Source organism: Dendrobium catenatum, unplaced genomic scaffold (genome assembly GCF_001605985.2).
Source record: "Dendrobium catenatum unplaced genomic scaffold, ASM160598v2 fragScaff_scaffold_325, whole genome shotgun sequence".
NCBI classification, from domain to species: Eukaryota; Viridiplantae; Streptophyta; class Magnoliopsida; order Asparagales; family Orchidaceae; genus Dendrobium; species Dendrobium catenatum.
The window spans coordinates 241826-262301 of NW_021318787.1; the positions used below are offsets into that span (position 1 = coordinate 241826).

Consider the following 20476-nt stretch of genomic DNA (forward strand, 5'->3'; position numbering starts at 1 on the left):
AACCACGAACCCGACTTATCTAGGTTGGTGGGTATTACGCCAATCTTCTTCCTCTCCTAGGAAGCTCTCTCCATTAGAACTCTATAGCTCTCAATGCTCATGCAAGAAGGAAATTTTCATCATCAATCATTCATTAGCTCAAAACAAAGGAAATGAGGCTATAAATAGCCGGGTACAAAGACTCAAGAAAATAAAAGACCAACTTGCCCTTTGGGCTTACATGCGACCACTCCCATGAAAGGGGTACAAAGGGAAATAATAACGACACCTAAGCAAATAAGAAAATGCATAAATAAAATAAAATACAATCATGACTCAGAAATACAAGGACTCGATCGTGGCCGTAGATCGGCGGCCACGTCTCTGATAAACCTTCCACGATGATCTGATGTCCCCATCACATTTTCTTATCATAAAATGTAAACAGCCACATAAGAAACGTAATTTGACTGCTGCTTTTCTAGATTTATTTCTTGATATCTTTTCATTATTCGTGATATTTTGGCATGTCAAAGAATTATAAAGACTCAAGACTTACAGATTACTCCAATTGCCTGCCATAGATATTCACTTTGTAGGTGTCTTTACAAATCTCTCAAATAAAGTTCCTATAACCAAAAGACACTATAGCTCTTGAAGAAATGAGGATAACAAAGACAAACAGCATATTTCATCTAACCTTTAGGATGACATGTCACTTTAACTATGCGGATAAGTATTCTTTGTGGTATGTATTCAATGCAACACCAACACATGGTCAGATCATAGACTATAGTACTGCATCAAGATTGAAATTTGTCATCATCATCAAAGCATACATGATTATCAAAGCAAAGAGCTTGAACATCAAGGATGGCTGTCCATGGCTTGGTTTCCAACATATGCTTTAAATACAAAAGCACTCTCCTTTCAAACTAGCTTAGTTGGTAGGTCACTCCAAAGGTCATAAGAATTATAATCAATGAAGACCACTCCCTTTCCTAATTTTCTTTTAATGAAAACCCCCAAAAGATTATTCATGTATTTATATTTTATTTTATCTACATAAGACCATCATGTACACTATTATGAACTAATAAATGAAATATTGAATCGCTTTTTGGTTTGTGAGCAACCTAGAGAAGCTTGGAGACCAATCCAACATTAGAACTTTGGTGAGCTTCAAGTTATCTAATAGGAAACCGTTGAAGTTTTGAAGTAATTCCTATCAATTTCGGAAAAACAGTGAGAAAAACTCTTCCGAACTTAACGAAAACAAAAAAAAACAATAATTTTTATTGCAATAATCAAAGATACGGACGGAAAATACAATGATACAATTGATCCTCTATTCGAGAGGAGTATCTTTCTCTCCCAAATCTCTAGATGCTGGTAGAGCCCAAAGAAACTAAGAGATCTCAAATTTCAACCAAATTCAATATGCCTAACCCTAGGAAAACAAACTATTTAATGCATACAATCCAAAAGGAAATCTCTAAACAGTCCCTACATTCAAATTTCCCCCCTAACTCCCTCAAAAATCTTTCCAAAACAGTGCAGTTTGGCCTAGGCATGCGATCGGTGCATATAGGAGGCGGACATTCTCCGCCTATTTCCAGTAAGCTAATCCTGTATGGACCGGCTAGACTGATCTAGTGGACCGGCCTAACAATACTCCCCTCCCAAAGATCCACCTTATTCGCAAAGTAGAAAGACAACACCTTCCTCCATTCCCTCATCATCACAAACGATAAGAATTTGATGAGTTCAGTCATTACACCTGCGCCCCGGAGTATACTTCTCATCACATTTGAAACAGAGCTCCTTCGCCCTCTTCTCTTGTATTCCATTTCTGTGAGATTCTTGATGTTGTCCCCAAGTTTTCTTTTCCTCTTGCAGTCCTTTCCTTTGAAGTATCCCGAATAATATATGATGTTGGCACCTTTGATGCCAATAAGGTGGCGGTCATCCTGTACGAGCCTCCTGAGCTGCAGCCTCCCATCCCTCTCTCCAGTTGTCTTTGATCCTCCACCAGCTGAGTTAGCTCCACGGCTTCTCCCAAGTCACAAGGCCTCATCACTCAAACTGCTGCCCGAATCTCTGATGTCAATCCCTTCATGAAATTTTCCTCTAGTATTGTCGCAGGAAGACAATCCAATCGGCTAGCAAGGTACTCAAATCTTTCCCGATATTCCATCACTGAAACATCCTGTGTCAAGGAGAATAACTGCTCGTAGAAGTCTCCTCCCCTGTCAGTTCGGAAACGTTCTACCAAACAATCCTTGAACTCCCTCCAACTCAGTATGGGTCATCGCATTTTCCTCCACTAGTACCAAACCAAAGCCTTCCCTTCCAAACATAGATCAGCTGTTATCAGTCTCTTCTCCTCAGTCAACCTGTTGACAAAAAAGTTCCTTTCCACCCTGTAGATCCATCTGTGTGCATCTTCTCCCTCAAAAATAGGCCTCTTCAATTTTCTCACTCTCAGATCTCCTATGTCAACTCTGTTTCATCCAAAGTTTCCCATTCCCAAAGGCAGTGGTTATCCCCAATTGTGCCAACCATCTCTCATCCGCTTGCACCAAACCTTTCACCACAAGCCCACCTTCTCCCTTCAAATTCAGCACCCCTTCGATCATACTCAACCCCTCTCCTTTCAAATTCGATACCTCTTTGATCATAATCAAGTCCTCTCCTTTCAAATTCACCCCCTCTTCTTTCAAATTCAGCATCCCTCCACTCATGCCCAACCCCCTCAAGCATCTCCACATACCCTTTACCCAACTCCTCCCTAGGAAGCCTCAGGGAGGCATTTTTTTTTGTTCCCTCCAAAATCTCCACCTCTTGATCTTCCCTTCGTCTGATCGGCTTAGGGTTTTACCCACTTCCTTGGCTTTCAGCACCTTCCCTCACCTCCAACGGCGATATTTTGGTTTGACCCTCAAGAACTTTCTTCAACATCTCCTCGAGGATGGAAATTTTTGAATTGAACTTATCATGGAAGGCGAAAATATCATTTTTATATATAAAACTTGAGTTTGGAGAACTGAAACTTCATATTTTATTTGTCTGATCTCCCCTTCTAATACTTCCACCTTTCTTCGAGCCATGGGAACCTGGATTTAGGCTCCAATAGCAAAGATCAACAAGCTTGATGTGAATCTGGCCTCCCAAACAACAAAAACAGCAAGATCAGAGAGGAAAACACAGCGAAAATCAGCAAGGAAAACTTTTATTTCAGCACAGGAAATTGCTCTGATACTGATTTGATAGGAAACACTTGAAGTTTTAAAGTAATTCCTATCAATTTCGGAAAAACAGCGAGAAAAACTCTTCCGAACTCAACAAAAATCAGAAAACTGTAGTTTTTATTGCAATAATCAAATTAACGGACGGAAAATACCAAGATACAATTGATCCTCTATTTGAGAGGAAGATCTTTCTCTCTCAAATCTCTAGATGCCGCACAAGCCCAAAGAAACTAAGAGATCTCAAATTTCAGCCAAATTCAAGATATCCTAATCCTAGGAAAACAAACTATTTAATGCATACAATCCAAAAAGAAATCTCTAAACAATCCCTGCATTCAAAATTCCCTCATAACTCCATCAAAAATCCTTCTAAAATAGTGCGGTTTGGCCTGCGCTTGCGATCGGTGCATACAGGAGACGAACATTCTCCGCCTTTTTCCAGTAAGCTGGTCCCGTATGGACTGACTGGACCGGTCTAACATTATCTTCTTTTGTGTTTATTCATCTTCCTCCCTTTACCTCTCAATTACTATACATAACCTAGCCACCATCTAAAACTCCACTACCATAACCTACAACTCCTCAACAACCATAAAATCAAGCCCACGACCCCTCATAGCCATCAACCACCATCTGCTATACTAAAACCTTAACTCACCCTTGTTTGGTTCCCTTCCGTAAACCCTAAACAATCCCAACTCTTCAACATGCCTCCCTCCTAACTCAAAACCCTAACACAGAACATCCACCCTCATCCAACCTCTCAAAGACCGATACCAAAGCCCTTCATCATCCAAAACATATCACCTCTCAGCCTGCTCCATAATACCATAAGATATAATCCTAATCACAATCACACTAGCCCAAAAGTTCCTTTCATACCACCATACTTCATCGTAAGCAATAGTAGTACCTTCTACCGACAAAATTCTCCTACCACCATCTATCAATACCCTTATAAGAACCAATTAGCTCTTTCCCTTTTTTAACTGCTACCCACACTTTTGTCAAAATAGGTAGTGACACTTCGCAATGTTGATTCTTGTTCACATTCATTGGAACATCAAACTTTCATAAAGGAGAACATAAAGGAGGGTACCTCATGTCTCCTTTTGGACTTATCTTTGCCTTTATGGCATTAATTAGTAGTTGGTACTGCTGACAAGTTACTTTAATGCATCCTTGCCTTGTATTTTCTAATGTTGAACTTTTACTTGCTAATGCTCAACAGTTCCAAAATGCCTTAGTTTTGGTGCTTCAAGTTTGCATGATGATATCAAATATACAAGAGAAACACAGATGCTTTCTCCAATTCCAAATTTCCATTATTGAATTTTGGATGTGAACGTGAGAAAGATTAACTCTTCATAAGCCCATCCAAAATTCACACAACAATCATCATTCAACAATGTAAAATAAACTTTAAGAATAGAGTTGAGCCAGCCAAAAAAAATAGAAAAAGAAAAGAACTTTCAAATTACAGGGCCATAAAATCATTTTTCTGGCATCTAAGAGCTAGACAAAACATATGCTCTAGGTAACATATCTTACGTTCCAAAAAACAAGAAAGCAGATTGAAATGCAATATATAATATTTTTTATCATATTTTATGTTGAACTCATCATAAGTTAATGTTGTAAAGAGCATACCCTCTATTAAGCAAGAATACAAGAATACCATATAAGAATTTCTCTCATATGACATAATAAGAGGAAAGCATGTTCTTGTGGAATCATATGATCCACCATATATGTCAATGGTACATAATAGCAAGCGCCAATGCACATAGCATGGTGAAAAGCACCCCAGGTTATTTGCACAACAAGATACAATTTATCAAGATATTACGCACTATCTTGATTTCTTTGATTTATTATTTAAAATTAATATTAACTAATTTCTTCTTTAGTAGTTTTAATTCATTTTTCTTAGCTTTGAGGGCTTTGAGCTGGACACAAGGCATGCATATGGCTTCAATTTTGATGATGCCAGATGAATGCAAAAGCAACGGCAAAGATGAAGTCTTGATAGGCACTTGTGCCTATTTGTTTTTATCATTACACATGTAAAAGAAAAAATAATCTTAAAATTTTATCTTCATGATTTTAATTATAATGAGCATTTTTTCTCACCATCCAATGCCTACCTTCTAGTTTTTTTTTCTTTTTGTTTTTTCATATTTTGCAGAAAAATGCACTTGAATTTTAGGTTTTGTTTAAAACCAACGTATTAAATGGTTTTAATAATTTCCTTGATCTCACGATGCAAAAGAGATGAAATGTTGCAATGTTATTCATGTGGTATACGTTTAAAACTAAAGGTAAACGGCTGAAATGTTATTCATGAATGATTAAGCACTTAAGCCTAAGAATCAATGTGTAACATTATAAGAGTGATATTTTTATTTGTTAATTTAGTTGTTTTCATTGCCGCCACAATTTATGTTTTAATCTAATTGTCATTTATAGATGTTCATGCATATATAGTTGTATTTTATTAATTATTTTTTAATGTTTGTCTCTATAATTAAACAAGTGTGTGCTACACCATATGCTTTGTTATGGCTCCACGTGACCTTTGTGATGTCATGCGCTATTTTTCATTATATGGTACTCTCCTAGGTGCGAGAAAATTCAACAAATTGAGTTTTAAAAATAGAATTAACTCAAAACAAAAACCTGATAAGTGAGTGTGTTACTACTACAAAAACACTAAAAACATAAAATAGGGGATGTCATGCAACTAATCTACTTTACTAATGACTAAACTTTGATCTATACATACAAATCGAAAAAATTCAACTGCCAAGAAAGACATTGCTAATAGTCCTTTAGCATGTCTTCATATAATTAATACTGCCAATAAGCTACCCTAATCCCTCTTTGACTTTGAATATGATATGCTCAAAAAAAAAGAAAAAAAAAGAAAATATATATATAAAGTCCGAAATTGTTAAATTTGATTGCTATCAATTGTTTGATGTTTGATCATATGCACCAAAGGAACATAAATGCATTCTACAAATTTAGATCCCCCCCTACGTATTGGTTAGGAAGAGTCCTGATATGGTTCTACATGCTATGATGTGAAGCAGGTGATAGAAGATCAAGTTGTTTATATAACTTAGCAGTCAAAACCTAATCATGCATAATTTCTCAGGATTAAATATGGAGTTTTTTGTGTAACTTCTCTGATTGTAGAGGTACTGATGAAGCTAAGATGTTAAGCAACTAGTATAAGAAAAAGAAGAAAATTTTACAACATTGGTTGATAATACGTATAGCCATACAATTTCATCAAACAAAATTCACACTCTGTTTCTTATGGCAAGAAATAAATTTATCTTCTTCAAAAAATTTACCGACACAAAAAGAGAGAAGCAGGTCCGCTGCATATGGCAGGCCAAGGAAAAAAAAATCTAAGATACTTTTTTTGCAACTACATGAGATATAGGTGAAGGCATATATATCCCATGTGTTGTTCAAGTAACTAAAAATTAAAACACTGATCCATTATTCATGCAGATCTTGTTTAAGACTAGGGCAGAGATAACTATCAAGCAACAATCCTATCTCTACCAAAATGAATTACAACACCCTACGTGTAACTCTTTAAAAGTGAAAATTTGCAAAGAATACCTCCATTATAGAGATATCATTATTTGCGAAATATGCATTATTAGTGGGCTGATCATTCATCAGAGAAGAATAAATTACAAAAAAATCACAAGTAGGATAATCATAAATTACTCTCTCAGGACTAAGCACTCTAATACCCAATATATTTGTGATCTGGATACTTCCCACTAAGGGTCAGAAGGATTATGCTCAAAATCCACCTAGAGTTCAAGAAATAAATATGTTCTATTTACAGCACTCTATCCAGATAACAGATCAAGGGACTAATTTCTTCTAAGAATTTAGGTAATGCAGCTGTTGGTGGTAAGAAACATAATAAACTACCTAGATAATGCTACATATATGAAACAGTTTGCACAATAGCATAGAATTTTTTATTATAGCTTGACTATTTTTGCTGTCATACAACCTCAAAATAAAATAAATAAACCAGTAACCATACTGGCTCAACATTACTCCCATGAACTCTAATATTTCAAAAAAGAATAAATAGTATAGAAGCATGAGTCAATCACTACATCATAACTTGAATAAGCTCAGCATAGTAGCTTTAAACCATTAGAGCTCTTATTTGTTAAGATTTGTAAAGAATGGAATAAAAACTACTAATTAATCTCCTATAAAAGTTAGCTAAACTACAAAAATTACCAGTGATGAACATTAGTTGATTATCGTAATTCATTCATTGCTTTAAATTCTTTTGGGAAAGAAGAAATACACTCTCGAGAAATAATTAGCTCAAACTCCTTCAACTCATACCTGCATCTTAATCAAATTGGGAAGTTAGGTAGTGACACCTCATTATCTTCATTTTTATCAACATTTGTCAAAACATTTAACTTACTAAAAAACATGATGGAGGGAAGATATTTTCTCCTCTTTGGTCCCATATCAACATTAAGACCAACAAGCTCCCTTATTCAACTTTAATTTGTTATGCTCAATGGCAAGTCTTAAATTGGTTGGTTCAAGTTTTTCATGTTTGATTATTTGATCCAACGGATCATAAGGTTGGTAAGGGTGAGGGCTTATTGAAAAGTCAGAACCGTCTTCCCTTCAAATTCAACAAGAAATTCACCAAATATTCATAAAAAATTCACTCATAAATCAATAAAAAAAACCTTAACAATAGAGCTTAGCTAGCATAAGACTAGCAAACATAAACACAAGCCTAATGGATTACAAAATTATTTTTCGGACAGCTGGGAAGAAAAATTATGATGTGGGTAACATACCTAACCAGACAAAGATTGACATCTTGTTATGCAATATGCAATAGTTTTTAGCATCTTACGTTGACCTCATCAAAAGTTAATGTTACAACGAAGATGCCTTATATTTAAGGCCAACACCATACAAGATATTTCTCTGAAATGGAAATAATAATATGTAAGCATTTCCGGGTAGAGTTGCATCATATATCCAGCTCAAATAAGGGAACATATGATAACCTCCAAGATGCCACAAAACAAACTCTGAAAGTTTTGAATATAGAACTGACTTAGAAAACAAATTTCTTAATACAATTACACACAGCATAAAATGGGAAACAACTATGAACTTCAATTAATAAATTGTTAGGCCGGCCCAAGAGGGGCCAGCTGTTCCCATTGAACTGGTCCCTAGTGGACCGGTTTTCTACTATAGCCGTTGGCCCAGGGAAGGGAGAGAGAAGGGGCCGAATGCTCCTATGGGCCCACACCTTGATTAAAAATTGCTTTGGAGGGAAATATTTGAATTCGGGGTTGTTTAGGGATTTTGTATTTCTCATTTAAGTTTAATTAGTTGCTAATGCTAGAATTAGGGTTTCATCTTGAATTTGAATCTGAAATTTGAGATCTTCCTAGTGCTTGGGCTCTAGTCGCTTGGCTAGAGATTTGGAGAGTCGTTTCTTCCTCTCGAATTGAAGAAACTTGTATCGTTTGCTGTTTTTCTTCGTTTACTAGTAGAATCCATCATTTTTATCTCAGATTTCTACAGTTTTTCTCAAGTTGCTGCTGTCCTATTGCTGTTTTCCCTTTAGAAAACAGCAGATTTTCTATTGGAGGTGACTATTTCCTATCATAAATCAATTCTCTATGAAAGCATGAATTTATCTGTCATTAATGGCATTGCTAATAGTCCTCCAACATAACTAGAACAAAGGCATGCTTTCCACTATTTGCCTCTTAAACTCAGTGCCAACATAGTGTATGAGAAAAAATATACATATTATTACAATAACTGCACATCCACTAAACAGGACGAGGACCTAATTTCTTCTAAGACTTTAGGTGTTAAAAGTATTGGTAGCAAGAAAGAAAACAGAGTACCTACTTAAGCAATGAAAAACATCATAGAACTTTAGAATAGAGTTAATCTTATTGTCCTTCGTTTAGTTATACACTAAAGCAGCTAATTGACTAATCATCCTACCTCAATACCACTCCCAAGACAAAAAAATTGCATCATAAGCTCCCTCTAAGAATTTGAAAAGAGTAAATTTAAGTACATAAGCCTAGCTTTAATCTTGATTTCAGATCATAAAAATCTCAAGGCAGTAGTTTTACACCATTAGAACACTTCTTAAAATATATAAGGGGTGATAAAGTGGTATGAAAACAACTACTCTCCTACAAAAGGCACCTAACTACAAAAACTCCTAGAGATGAATATTAGTCGACCATTCTATCCTTGATTTAATATTCTAAGGATAAGAAGAAATACCTTCACAAAAGACAATAAATACTAATTAGATTATTACAGAAGTCATTAATGCTCTTACTTCAAATAAAGAGAAAAACATTAAGAACCTTCCTAAGATGAATAAAATTGTACCCTATAAGCCTATTGTAGAATGTCATCAAAAAAGACAAGAAATCTAATAACAAAAGGTCTGAATACATGAGTCATAATTTTTAGGAAAATAACATGCGCATTTGTTAGCTCAAATGGCGAACCAAACACACATATAAACAATCCATTATATTATAAAAGTTTGCCCTCCATCCTATCCATGCATGTGAACCTAAAGATAAAATTTCAAAAATCAATCTTCGAAAAGACCAATGTACATGTATAACAAGTTATCAAGCCAACAAATAGGAAACATCTATTTTATAGTTAATAATTTTATTAATAATGTGACTGTCCAACAATATGCATCAATCAATCCTACATTGTAGTAAAAAAGGATTAGAACTAAGCAAAGGATTAAAGATGATCAAGAAAGAACATCAATATTGTGTTGTATGCTACTAGCTAGGTAAATTATTAGGACCTAGATCTTCAAAATAAAAAAACTTAGCTAAAATCCTAACATAGGACCACTAAAACAACCAACCACATAGAACTAAAACTTTATAGTCAATGGTTCAGTTGCCCCACATCAATAATTGAGCTACAATGTTCATGACTTAGTCATCCACCATAGTTGAATGCAAGTCCATAAACTTAATCATCCATCATGGACTTGCAGGAGACAACAGTTGCTATCTTATCCTCTTGACAATCCTTTCTCATTATGTCCCTCAGATGCCCAATTGTGCCTAGGGGATTCAAACTTGCCACCCATGCTCTAATTCTAAACTGACATAGGACCACTTAGCATAACCAACTAGTCTAAAAGCTCAAACATATAGAAGTGATATAACTAAAGCATTATAGCCAATGGTATAGTCACCCTAGATCAACAGATGTGAAACACCTATAACTCATTCATCAACAATAATTGAATACAGATCCATAACTCAATCATCCATCGTGAACTTGTAGAAGATATAACAACTATTATCCTATGCTTTTGATAACCATGTGTCAAATCCTCTACAACAACCTAAGGATAAATAAACCCTTCAAGCCTCTCAAGATGAAATTCCTATTACCTCAATATATTACACAGCTTTCTATACAATATAAGTGAACTAAACCGCTTAATTGAGCTAACAAGAATATTGTTAGGTTAGAAAGGATTCAGAGCCATCTTTTTACTTTTTTATTTGAAGTCATGTACTAAACTTACCAAGTCACATAAAGATAAAATCACTAAGATCATCAAATAAAGCATGTGCAAAATCTAAAGGCAAAAATAAAGATACAAGCATAGCTGAATGCAAGTCCAAATAAAGATATTGTTCTTTGTTAAAGCACATTCAACAAGCCAAAATAGCTAGACAAAGTGAAAGAATAAAACAAGAATGAGATCAAGAACCCAAAAGGAAAACTAGAAGTCATAACTAAAAGGTGGCATCAGAATTATTATTATACTTGCAAGCATGTCATAAAAAACTTAACTAGACCAGCATCAATGACGGCTATTAAGGACATAGAGTTAAAAAGCCTGGAAGAATATTAAAGTTAATTCATCGCAACATATGCAGCAACCCCTTGACATTGCAAATAACTGTGATAAATTTGTCAAAAGAAAAAAATACACTCAACAACATTATTTTCTTTAGGTTAATAAGAAGAAAGTAGACCAAGTATGCACATTTAAAAAGAAAGTTTGAAGTTGAGCAAATGATCCGAGCCTTGGAACACATTAGCCTTTGTAAATTTATTCTCAGTTTAGATCTATCAAAACCAATCGTGGGATCATAAGTCATGGCTAAGTTAGCAAAAGCATTGTGGAATCACATTTATGCATCAGGTTTTTGAACAAAAACAAACATCCTAGCAGACTAAAAGAAGAAAGCCACCAAACCTATCATATAACCAGGAGAAAGGCTGCTTTTCCCAAATGGTCTAACCAAAAGAATCAGAAAGGTTGGGTAAAGTTTTTCTAAGACATAGGCCGTTCCAAAATTCAATCCAACATAAAATAGAAGTATAAATATTAAAGCTCACAATTCACACCCAGTGTTGGACATATTTTTCCATTTCACACTTCTCAACTCACATAAAGGCTCATTGAGACATCCACTCATCTAACATTTGGTTGTCAATTTCCAGCAGATAGAAAGGTATCACCTTCCCATTCTTAAGAAACTCCCTCCATCCTGGCACTACATGTTTTCTTCAACGATTCCAAGCCTAGAATTCTATCCATCCAATTCATTTCAGTGCATATTGAAATTTAAAAGTTCTCTTAGCTCGATTAACAAAAGATAAACTTCATAAATTACTAAAAAAAAATTAACCTAATAGCAAAAAAAATGAACAACTATCAAAAAAATAATATTTTCTTATTCAGTAAGCAAACACCCCATACTTTTCATTAACGCTGACGACATTTGACAACTTGCCAATGAATCCATCCAAGAAGAATTCACCACAGATCCTCTCGCTGGCCTCCCTTCCTCCAAATCAAAAGTTCCACTCCATCCTCCAACATAGCCCTTATAACTCGACAAATTCTCCAAAGTACCGTCCACAGAATCACGTGCTGGTGTATAATAAGGATAATACCGAGTTGCTTCCCCCGCGCCTAATCCAGAATTGAGATTGGTCAATCTCGATGCTCCCGAAGAAGAGGAGGACCAAACCGAGTCTCCCGTGGGAACGATGTAGGGAGATTTAGCAACTGTGGGTGGAGGTGGAGGTGGAGGGAGAGAATTAGGGATTGCGGCGGCGGAAACCCATCGATCGACGGTGAAAGGAGGAGCTAACGGAGAAAGGGTAGAGGATGACGAAGAAGGGGGCGGGGGCGGAGGTGGATGGTGGCAGCGGTCACCGGATCTTCCGATTCCGGTGAGGTGAATCATGGTCGTTTTCGAGCGATGATCAATGGTAAAAAGTTAGACAAAAACGGAAGAAGAGCGATCGGTGGTGCGTCTCCGTGGGGAGACCTGCAGACTACTTTTACGCTCCGTTTTGGGGGAAAATTATTAGTTCCCGGATAGGGTGCAATGAAGTCAAAAGCCTATTCGTGGGTTGAGTTTGAGCAGAATTTCCATATTGGACTATTATTGAGCTCGAGTTCAATACATATCTTGTCCCGGCTCTGAGTGCTCGTCGAGCCGGACTGATTAGAAGACGAAATCATGGTCCCGTGGACGGATTTGTGAAATTTGAGTTTCGATGTAGAGTGAAGCGGCGGGAGTGCGGGACTGTAGGAATTCTAGATCAAGCGAATGATGAACCGGGACCGACAACAAATAAACAACATATTCTAAATTTCAGCAGAGTGAAGAGCCGATCTATTTGTGAGGAGCTGTGGTCCATGGAGTGCGGCGTTCAATCGAGCTAGGGCATGTCTTCTTCGTCTGTCATTCTTGCAGTGCTCAAGCAAGAGGCATGAGTCGGTTGGTAGAAAGAAAGTTCTAAGATCTTATTAGGAGTTTTATTCTTCATTTTTTTATGTTTAATTTTTAGTTTTCTTTTTTTTTTTGGGCTGAAGTTCTTCTGATGTTGTAGCAGGAAAGGCTTGACGAGTTGGCATTTAGAGATGTCTGAAGTTCTTCTGGTGTTTCTGTATCTATATAATTCGAGGAAGAGTAACAAACCATTCCAAAAGAATTTCTTCCCAATTTCCTTGCTACCAGCAATCGTTAGCTTTCTTTTCTTTGTTGGAATTCTTGGGATGGCATTGAATCCATGGGATGGTGTAGTTATTTTTCATTTTCTATGCATCTTTCTCTATTGGAATGTGTTGAGAGAGTTGCTACTTAGCTTTGCATGTTTTACACTCTTGCAACTTGTATCTTTTTGATGATTCCAAATATTATTGTTTTGATTATTATTTTCTCTTAACACATTTTGGAATATTTGTTTTTGCTCTTGTGTGTACTAACATTTCAGGAAAATCATACTCCAGATTATTGAATACTTCAAATCAAAATCTGCTTAGAATGTTTTGTAACATTGGAGTCTGTATTTTTTCATTTTATTTGAGTCTGAGAGAGTGTGATTGTAATTGAGTAACTTAGCACACACACACTGATTGAGAGATTTAAAATTCACAATTTTTAAAACTAATCGTACAGTACGAACCATGTTCATACGGGACGATCTGGTCAGTTATACTCCCAAATGAGCAATTGAACGAACATAGCTGGCAAAAATTTTCTAAGTATAGATCATCAAGATGATTTTACCCATTTGTCCCAGAATGATGTCCTCTGGATTTGTCATTTGAACTATTCATCCAGATGATTTTACCCATTCGTCCTAGGATGATGTCCTCTGGATTTGTCATTTACACTATTCTTCCATACGATTTTACCCATTTGTCCCATGACGATGTCCTATGTTCTGTAAACTTATAGTCCGTCCTGCATTTTCGTATCAACGAGCCTTGGGAATAACTGTTCGTACTGGACGAACCCAGTTCGTACGGGACGATAATAGGGTACAAAGGCATTTCGTACTGATTCATTTTGAGATCGTGCGCAACAGTTTTTATACTGTTCGTACATACAAATTATGATCGTACGGACGATCGTGAACGTACAAATTTGAATAATTACAATTCTTGAACAGTTTTTTGTGTCTTTCTATAAAAGGTCCACTTAAAACTGTCTTGCAATCTTTTTGTCATTTGGTCTTTGTGCATACTTAAGGGAATTTGAAGGAGAGAGTGAGAGAGAGTGTTTGAAGGAGATTTCTTACTACTGGAGGATGAAGGGTTCACTTGGTTACTCATAGATAAGGATCTCTGTGTGTAATTTGTGATTACTTCATTCTTTTCTCTTGTCCTTCTAGATTTCTCGTGAGAAGATCTTTCAAGAATATCTGGTTCTCTGCCGACACTCGAGGAGTGTGAATAGCGGAAGGTTCTATACCTACACTTGCAGAGTGTGAACAGCGAAAGGTTCTCTTCCTACACTTGGAGAGTGTGAACAGCGGAAGCTACTCTGCCTACACTTGGAGAGTGTGAACAACGAAAGGTTCTCTACCTACACTTGGAGAGTGTAAAAGGACGAAGGTTCTCTGCCTATACTTGGAGAGTGTGAACAGCGGAAGGTTCTCTGCCTACACATAGAGAGTGTGAACAGTGGAAGGTACTCTGTCTGCACTTGTAGGGTGTAAAAGGATGACAGTTCTCTACCGCACCGGGTAGTGGTGGAAGAGAGTTTTTATGAAGGCTTCTCCGCCTTGCTGTGAGGGCAAAAGGAGAGAGACTAGTGGTAATAGTGCAATACTTGAAGTGAGAAACTTCAGGGAGTGGATGTAGGTCATGTTTGACCGAACCACTATAAATCTTGTGTCTTTTATTTTCCGCTACTTCTTATTTTTTTGTCTAGCTATTATCTATGGTTGAAAAATACTTTTTTAAAATTACTAAAAAATTCCATTGGTTTTTTACTTTCAAATTTAAATTAAGAGAAGAATTTTTAAAATTACCAATTCACCCCCCTCTTTGTTAGCCGTTGAGACAAAAGCTTAGGTATAATAACCTAACTCATATTTAACAAGTTTCAACAGAATGCATATGCATTATTATGCTCAGGATGAGTGAGGACGGAGGTCGACTATGCTGTTTAGGACAACAGAGGTCGTGACTATTATCGTCGATGATGGTGCTAAGGAGGGCGACGATGGTACTCAGGACAATGGAAGAGGACGACGCTGCTCGAGATGACGAAGGTCGTGATTGTTAGCCTTCTCGTGACTGAGTTCGACGAGCTGCTCGATGTGAAATAAGTCGAGCTCGAGCTCGATATTTGGCAGTCGAGCTCGACTTGAACACCCCCTGGCTCGAGCTTGACTCGACTCATTTGCACCCCTAGGTCCGGACACGGTACCTATCTCTGCATTCATACGCCAATAAAAAGTGGTCATATTGATGTATACATGTGGAATTTTTTTAATATAATCTTTTAATTTAATATATATCAGCCCAAGCCGACCCGACCTGGTCCACTATTTTCTCATTTTAAACGTAGGGTTGGCGCTATTTTAGAAACCTATGGAAGATCTAAATATTTATTGATTTTGAAGAAAAAACGAGCTAGAAAATTACATAAAATATATGGAATGCTCTCGGAAGAAAGAGGGGGAAGGGGTGCATGAATCTGAAGGGATACATGAATCAGAAGTTAACTTAGCTGGAAATTTCTCAGGTTTCAACATATCGATAAGTTTCAATCTCATCGCAAGTTGTATTAAGAAAAAGCGAGCTAGAAAGTTGTAAACAAAGTTGTGTAGAAGCACTTTTGTTGCGCTTTTATTGTAGTTTAGGTGTGCTTTTGTTGTGATTTGGGTGCTCTTATGTTACGCTTTGGTTGTGCTTTATTTTGCTATTCATAAATTAAAATTTATAAATGTTCAAATGTACAAAAAATACAAAATAAACAAAAATTATATATTAACATTTAAAAACTAAAATGTTCAGATTTACAACTTATGTACAAAATTTACAATTTTTTTACAATAATTTTACTCTTTTGTACTAAGAAAAGAAAATATCATAACTCTGTCCTAAATTTTGGCATATAGTTTTGCCAATCTTTATAAGAAGCTCAATCCACTTTCCTTCGTAGAACGGCTTTTTTCATGTATTTACACATGAACATTTAACAGTCAACATCGTTTGATTGAGTTGGAATTTCACGAACAGTTTGTAAATTCTATTTTGTTATATAGCTTGTAAAGGATCCTTTAGTGTCTTCATGCAAGACATTTATCTGAATAAATAAAATTATTACTTTATTTTTTATTTATATTGAGAAAAAAAAATAAGATGCTTAAAATCTAGCTTTAACTTACAACTTTATAACATATATCCTTGTATTCTGGATTTGGTAAGGAATCATATAATTTATATACTTTCTCTTTCAACTTGCCTATAATAAGTATCTAATGTTTATTGAAAATTATGGGTTAAACAATAAGACTATTTTCTTTAACAGAATCTGAATTAATGTGTGGGATGAATATTTTGAAATCTTGATTGTAATCCCTTTATACCTGCAATAAGTTTGCAATATAAGAAAATTAATGTGATAAATAGACTATAAATAATAATTAATTATACTTATCATGTATAATGGAGAAATGTATAAGTTGCGTTAAAATTTCTCTGTCATTAGCATACTCTTCTCTAATAACAAACAAGCAAAAGCTTCTACATGGTTGTCGTCGAACCATTGATTTGTGAGCAGATCGTCAATATATGCTTTGTTTATTATTATGTTACCAGAAGCAAATATTATGTCATCCCTACAAAAAAGAAAAAAAATTAAAGTGCAACATAAGCGTAATAAAAGTATAACTAATGCGCACACATAGCACAATGAAAGTGCATCTAAAGCGCACATATAGCACAATAAAAATACATCCAAAATACAACTCAAGCGCAGCTAAAACACATCCAAAGTGTAATATAAGCGCACATATAGCGCACACATAGAGCGCATAAAGAGCACAATAAAGCATAAATGATTGAACTTACTTTTTATCAAACTTTCTGAAACATTCATCCATAAGACTTTGATGCTTAGTAGTTAGGAACCACTTCAATGGATATTTCATTAAATGTTGTGCAGGTCGAGGTTCAATTTTTATATTGTCAACAAAAATAACCTTTTCGGTCTTCATTAGTATCTTCGGTCTTTTAGTTTTTTATTATCATCTTTTTTTATTTTTTTATTTTTGTGGTTATTATTAGATGATCTGCTTGGAAGTACCCTATAATGACTGAACTTTTGATGTGCTTAGTGGTTGAATAATATATGTATTAGCTGCTGGTGTTGGAGGAACATCTGTTGTGGGTGGTGGTGGAGAAAAATCTTTATTGGGTGATGGTGGAGTAAAATCTTTAGTGGGTGATTGTAGAGGAAAATTTTTACTGGGTGGTGGTGGAGGAAAAGCTATAGTTCTAATTTTTTTACTTATTGGATAGTTGAGGAAGATGTAGATATAGAATGTCTATCAGGATTATATTCACATTTGGTTAGATGGTCAATGAATTTGTATTGCAGAGAATCTACAGTTGCTTCAAGTTTTTTCAAATTGTCTTCAAATTGATCCACTCTTCTACCCAAATTCTGTTCAATTCTATTACAAGTTTTTTGTAATGCTTCCAATAGTTTATTCTGAATAGTAGACCAATCTTCAGCTTTTACAAGAGGTGCTTCACTAGGAGGTTGAGTAGCAGGTTGAGTAGGTGACTGAAGAGAATATTGAGGTGGTTCTTGATGAGGAGAATGGGGAGAGGGAGGTGGGGGTGTGAATTTTTTTTATTGTGGTGAATGAATTTTATGAGGATACTAATGAGATTGGATTTCCAGGTATTTAACAACATTTAAGTCAACCCTAAATTTTTTTGTTTCTTCATTAGTAACATTTTGTTGAACAAGATAAATATGCAAAAAAATTTAAAACAAATATTATCAAATATCTAGTTGCGCTTTATGCACACTTTAGGTGCGCTTCAGCAACACTTTCAGTGTGCTTTAGTTGCACTTTATTACGCTTTTGTTGCATCTTAGGTATGCTTTAGGTGTGTTTGAAATAAAAAATAAATAATTTAAATTTAGACTTAAGATGTACCTCATTTTTCTTTAAAAATTTAAATAAGGAGGTAGTACTATCTTGGGTATAGAATATTTTAGTATTCTCCTCCCATTTCAAAAAATGCGGTCTTAATTCTAGATTAGATGGTTTATTCAATGAAAAGTATTTCAAAAATCAAATATGTATAATATCACACATAAAACATTATAAATTAATACTAAAAACCTTTATGATAGGAAATAAAAATAGTAGAGAAAAAAAATTATTGATGTAACCCAATGATTTTTTTATTGCAAACTTATCAACAATTTTATCGAATTCCTCAACCATGAAATTCCTTAAACATGAAGCTCAATTGAAATAAAAGAACTCATTTACATTATTTGCTATATATATGAGCCTTTTAGAGGTTTTATGATTATTTAGTGGAAAAAAAAGATTAGATAATAAAAATATTATAAAGGTCTTTAACTTAGTAGTATCATCAGTTAATTGATCTAATTTTATCATTTCAGTTTTTATTTCAGTTGATAGAGATCCAGTGAGGGGATCAATCTTTCATTTGATATCATCTCCTCTATCAGGCAAACATATGAGAAAATTTTATTTAATTGGCCAAATATAATATATTTAAAGTAAAAAAATATATCAATAATTCTTTATTCAAAATCTGACCTGTCAACAAAGCAACCTCATCAGAAGTGAATTTAAGTAAATGTCCATTCACAATGAAGTCTTCATAGATATAATTCCAAAATTTCATAATCTTATATAAAAGTAATATATACTACTGGAATGCTAGAAACTTCAAAAAATTGATAAATATTCAAATTCCTCAAAGTCTGCTCAATTTCTTCATGAATTATCTCGATAAAAGCATCGCAAATTTTTTTGAAAATTATAACATAGCATTGTGAAGTAACTGGCCTTTGATGCGACATCTAAAAAAAAAGAATTATAAAAGAGAATTACGAAGAGCATAACTAAAGCGCATTTAAAGTATAACTAAAGCACAACTAAAATGCACTTAAAGTGCACCTAAAGCGCAACTAAAGTTCAACTAAAGCGCACCTAAAGCTTTAGCATCATAAGATTTATTTCATTGATGAAGAAGATTGAAATACAAAACATAAATATTTTAAGATCACATTAAACAAACTAGTATATATGAAATTAATACTAAACCTTAAAAATTAAAATCTCACATAAAGAGCATCAAATGCGCAATATAGGCGCAATAAAGGCTCAACATAACCTTTTCTTAAATGCAGAAGTACTCCAATGTCATCGTCTACAGCTGAGAAGAAGGTATTGCAGAACAGAATTGCCAAAAGATTAAAGAACCGCATGATTATGAGGGCAGAGAGTGAGAGAGAAGTGAAAATGTTGGGTGAAAAGTAAAAATGCTTCGTTTCCATTCTTGCATTCCTGAATTTAAACTATCTTCGGGTTAGTGGGTTAGGTTGATCGAGCTGACAAGACATAAAGTATAAATTTATATTAAAAAATTTGCACTTTTATTCATTCAAATGTCCACTTTTTATTGGCGTCCGAACGCAGAGATAGGTCTAGTCATCGGACCTAATAATTTTCCCATTTTGGGAGCATACTATGGAGACAAATGGGTGTTCCTTTTTTTATAATTAAAAAAATATTAATATATTTATTTATTATTTTTAAAAGGGTTTAAAATCACATCAAAATTTTTTTAATGTAGTATAAAATAAATACTTTAAGGTTATTTGATTGTCTATGAAGTGAATGCAAGAGAACTATTTTTTTGTTTGATTGGTGTATGCAAAGTAAAGTAACATCAGTATAATATGAATATTTAGAAGTTATTGATTTGGTATTTGTATAGTAAAGTGAAAATATTCTAATTTTATCAAATAGTTTGATTCCATATTAATAATGATAATTTTATGAGATTTTTTAAATAAATGTGTGCATTAATAAAAAAGATTATTAGAATAGCTATATCGACAATGTATTTAAAAAGTGTACAAGCATATAAAAGCAAAAAAAAAAATCTTTTGTCAATTTACAAAACCACATCTACAAAAAAGTAACATAAAATGATATGTGTCTTCAATGTGTTTAAAATCCAACATTCTCGATGCGACTCCACATAGCAAAAGTAATTTGATCTCTACTTCTCTCCCACTATTCTCAATAATCATCTAGCATAGCTTCATATTTTTCCCTAACACCGCTTCATAATCTCCAATCAT

At 34.7% G+C, this 20476-nt stretch overlaps 1 protein-coding gene across 1 annotated transcript in view; it reads right to left on the reverse strand.

Annotated features, from left to right (window-relative positions):
• The window catches only part of LOC110108506, a 37038-nt gene extending 24340 nt beyond the window's left edge, over nt 1-12698 (reverse strand). The window contains exon 1 of the mRNA XM_020839179.2: nt 12058-12698. Coding sequence (XP_020694838.1) covers nt 12058-12550 — 493 coding nt within the window. The 5' untranslated portion in view covers nt 12551-12698. The remainder of the gene's footprint in view (nt 1-12057) is intronic.
• Nucleotides 12699-20476: the final 7778 nt, after the last annotated feature.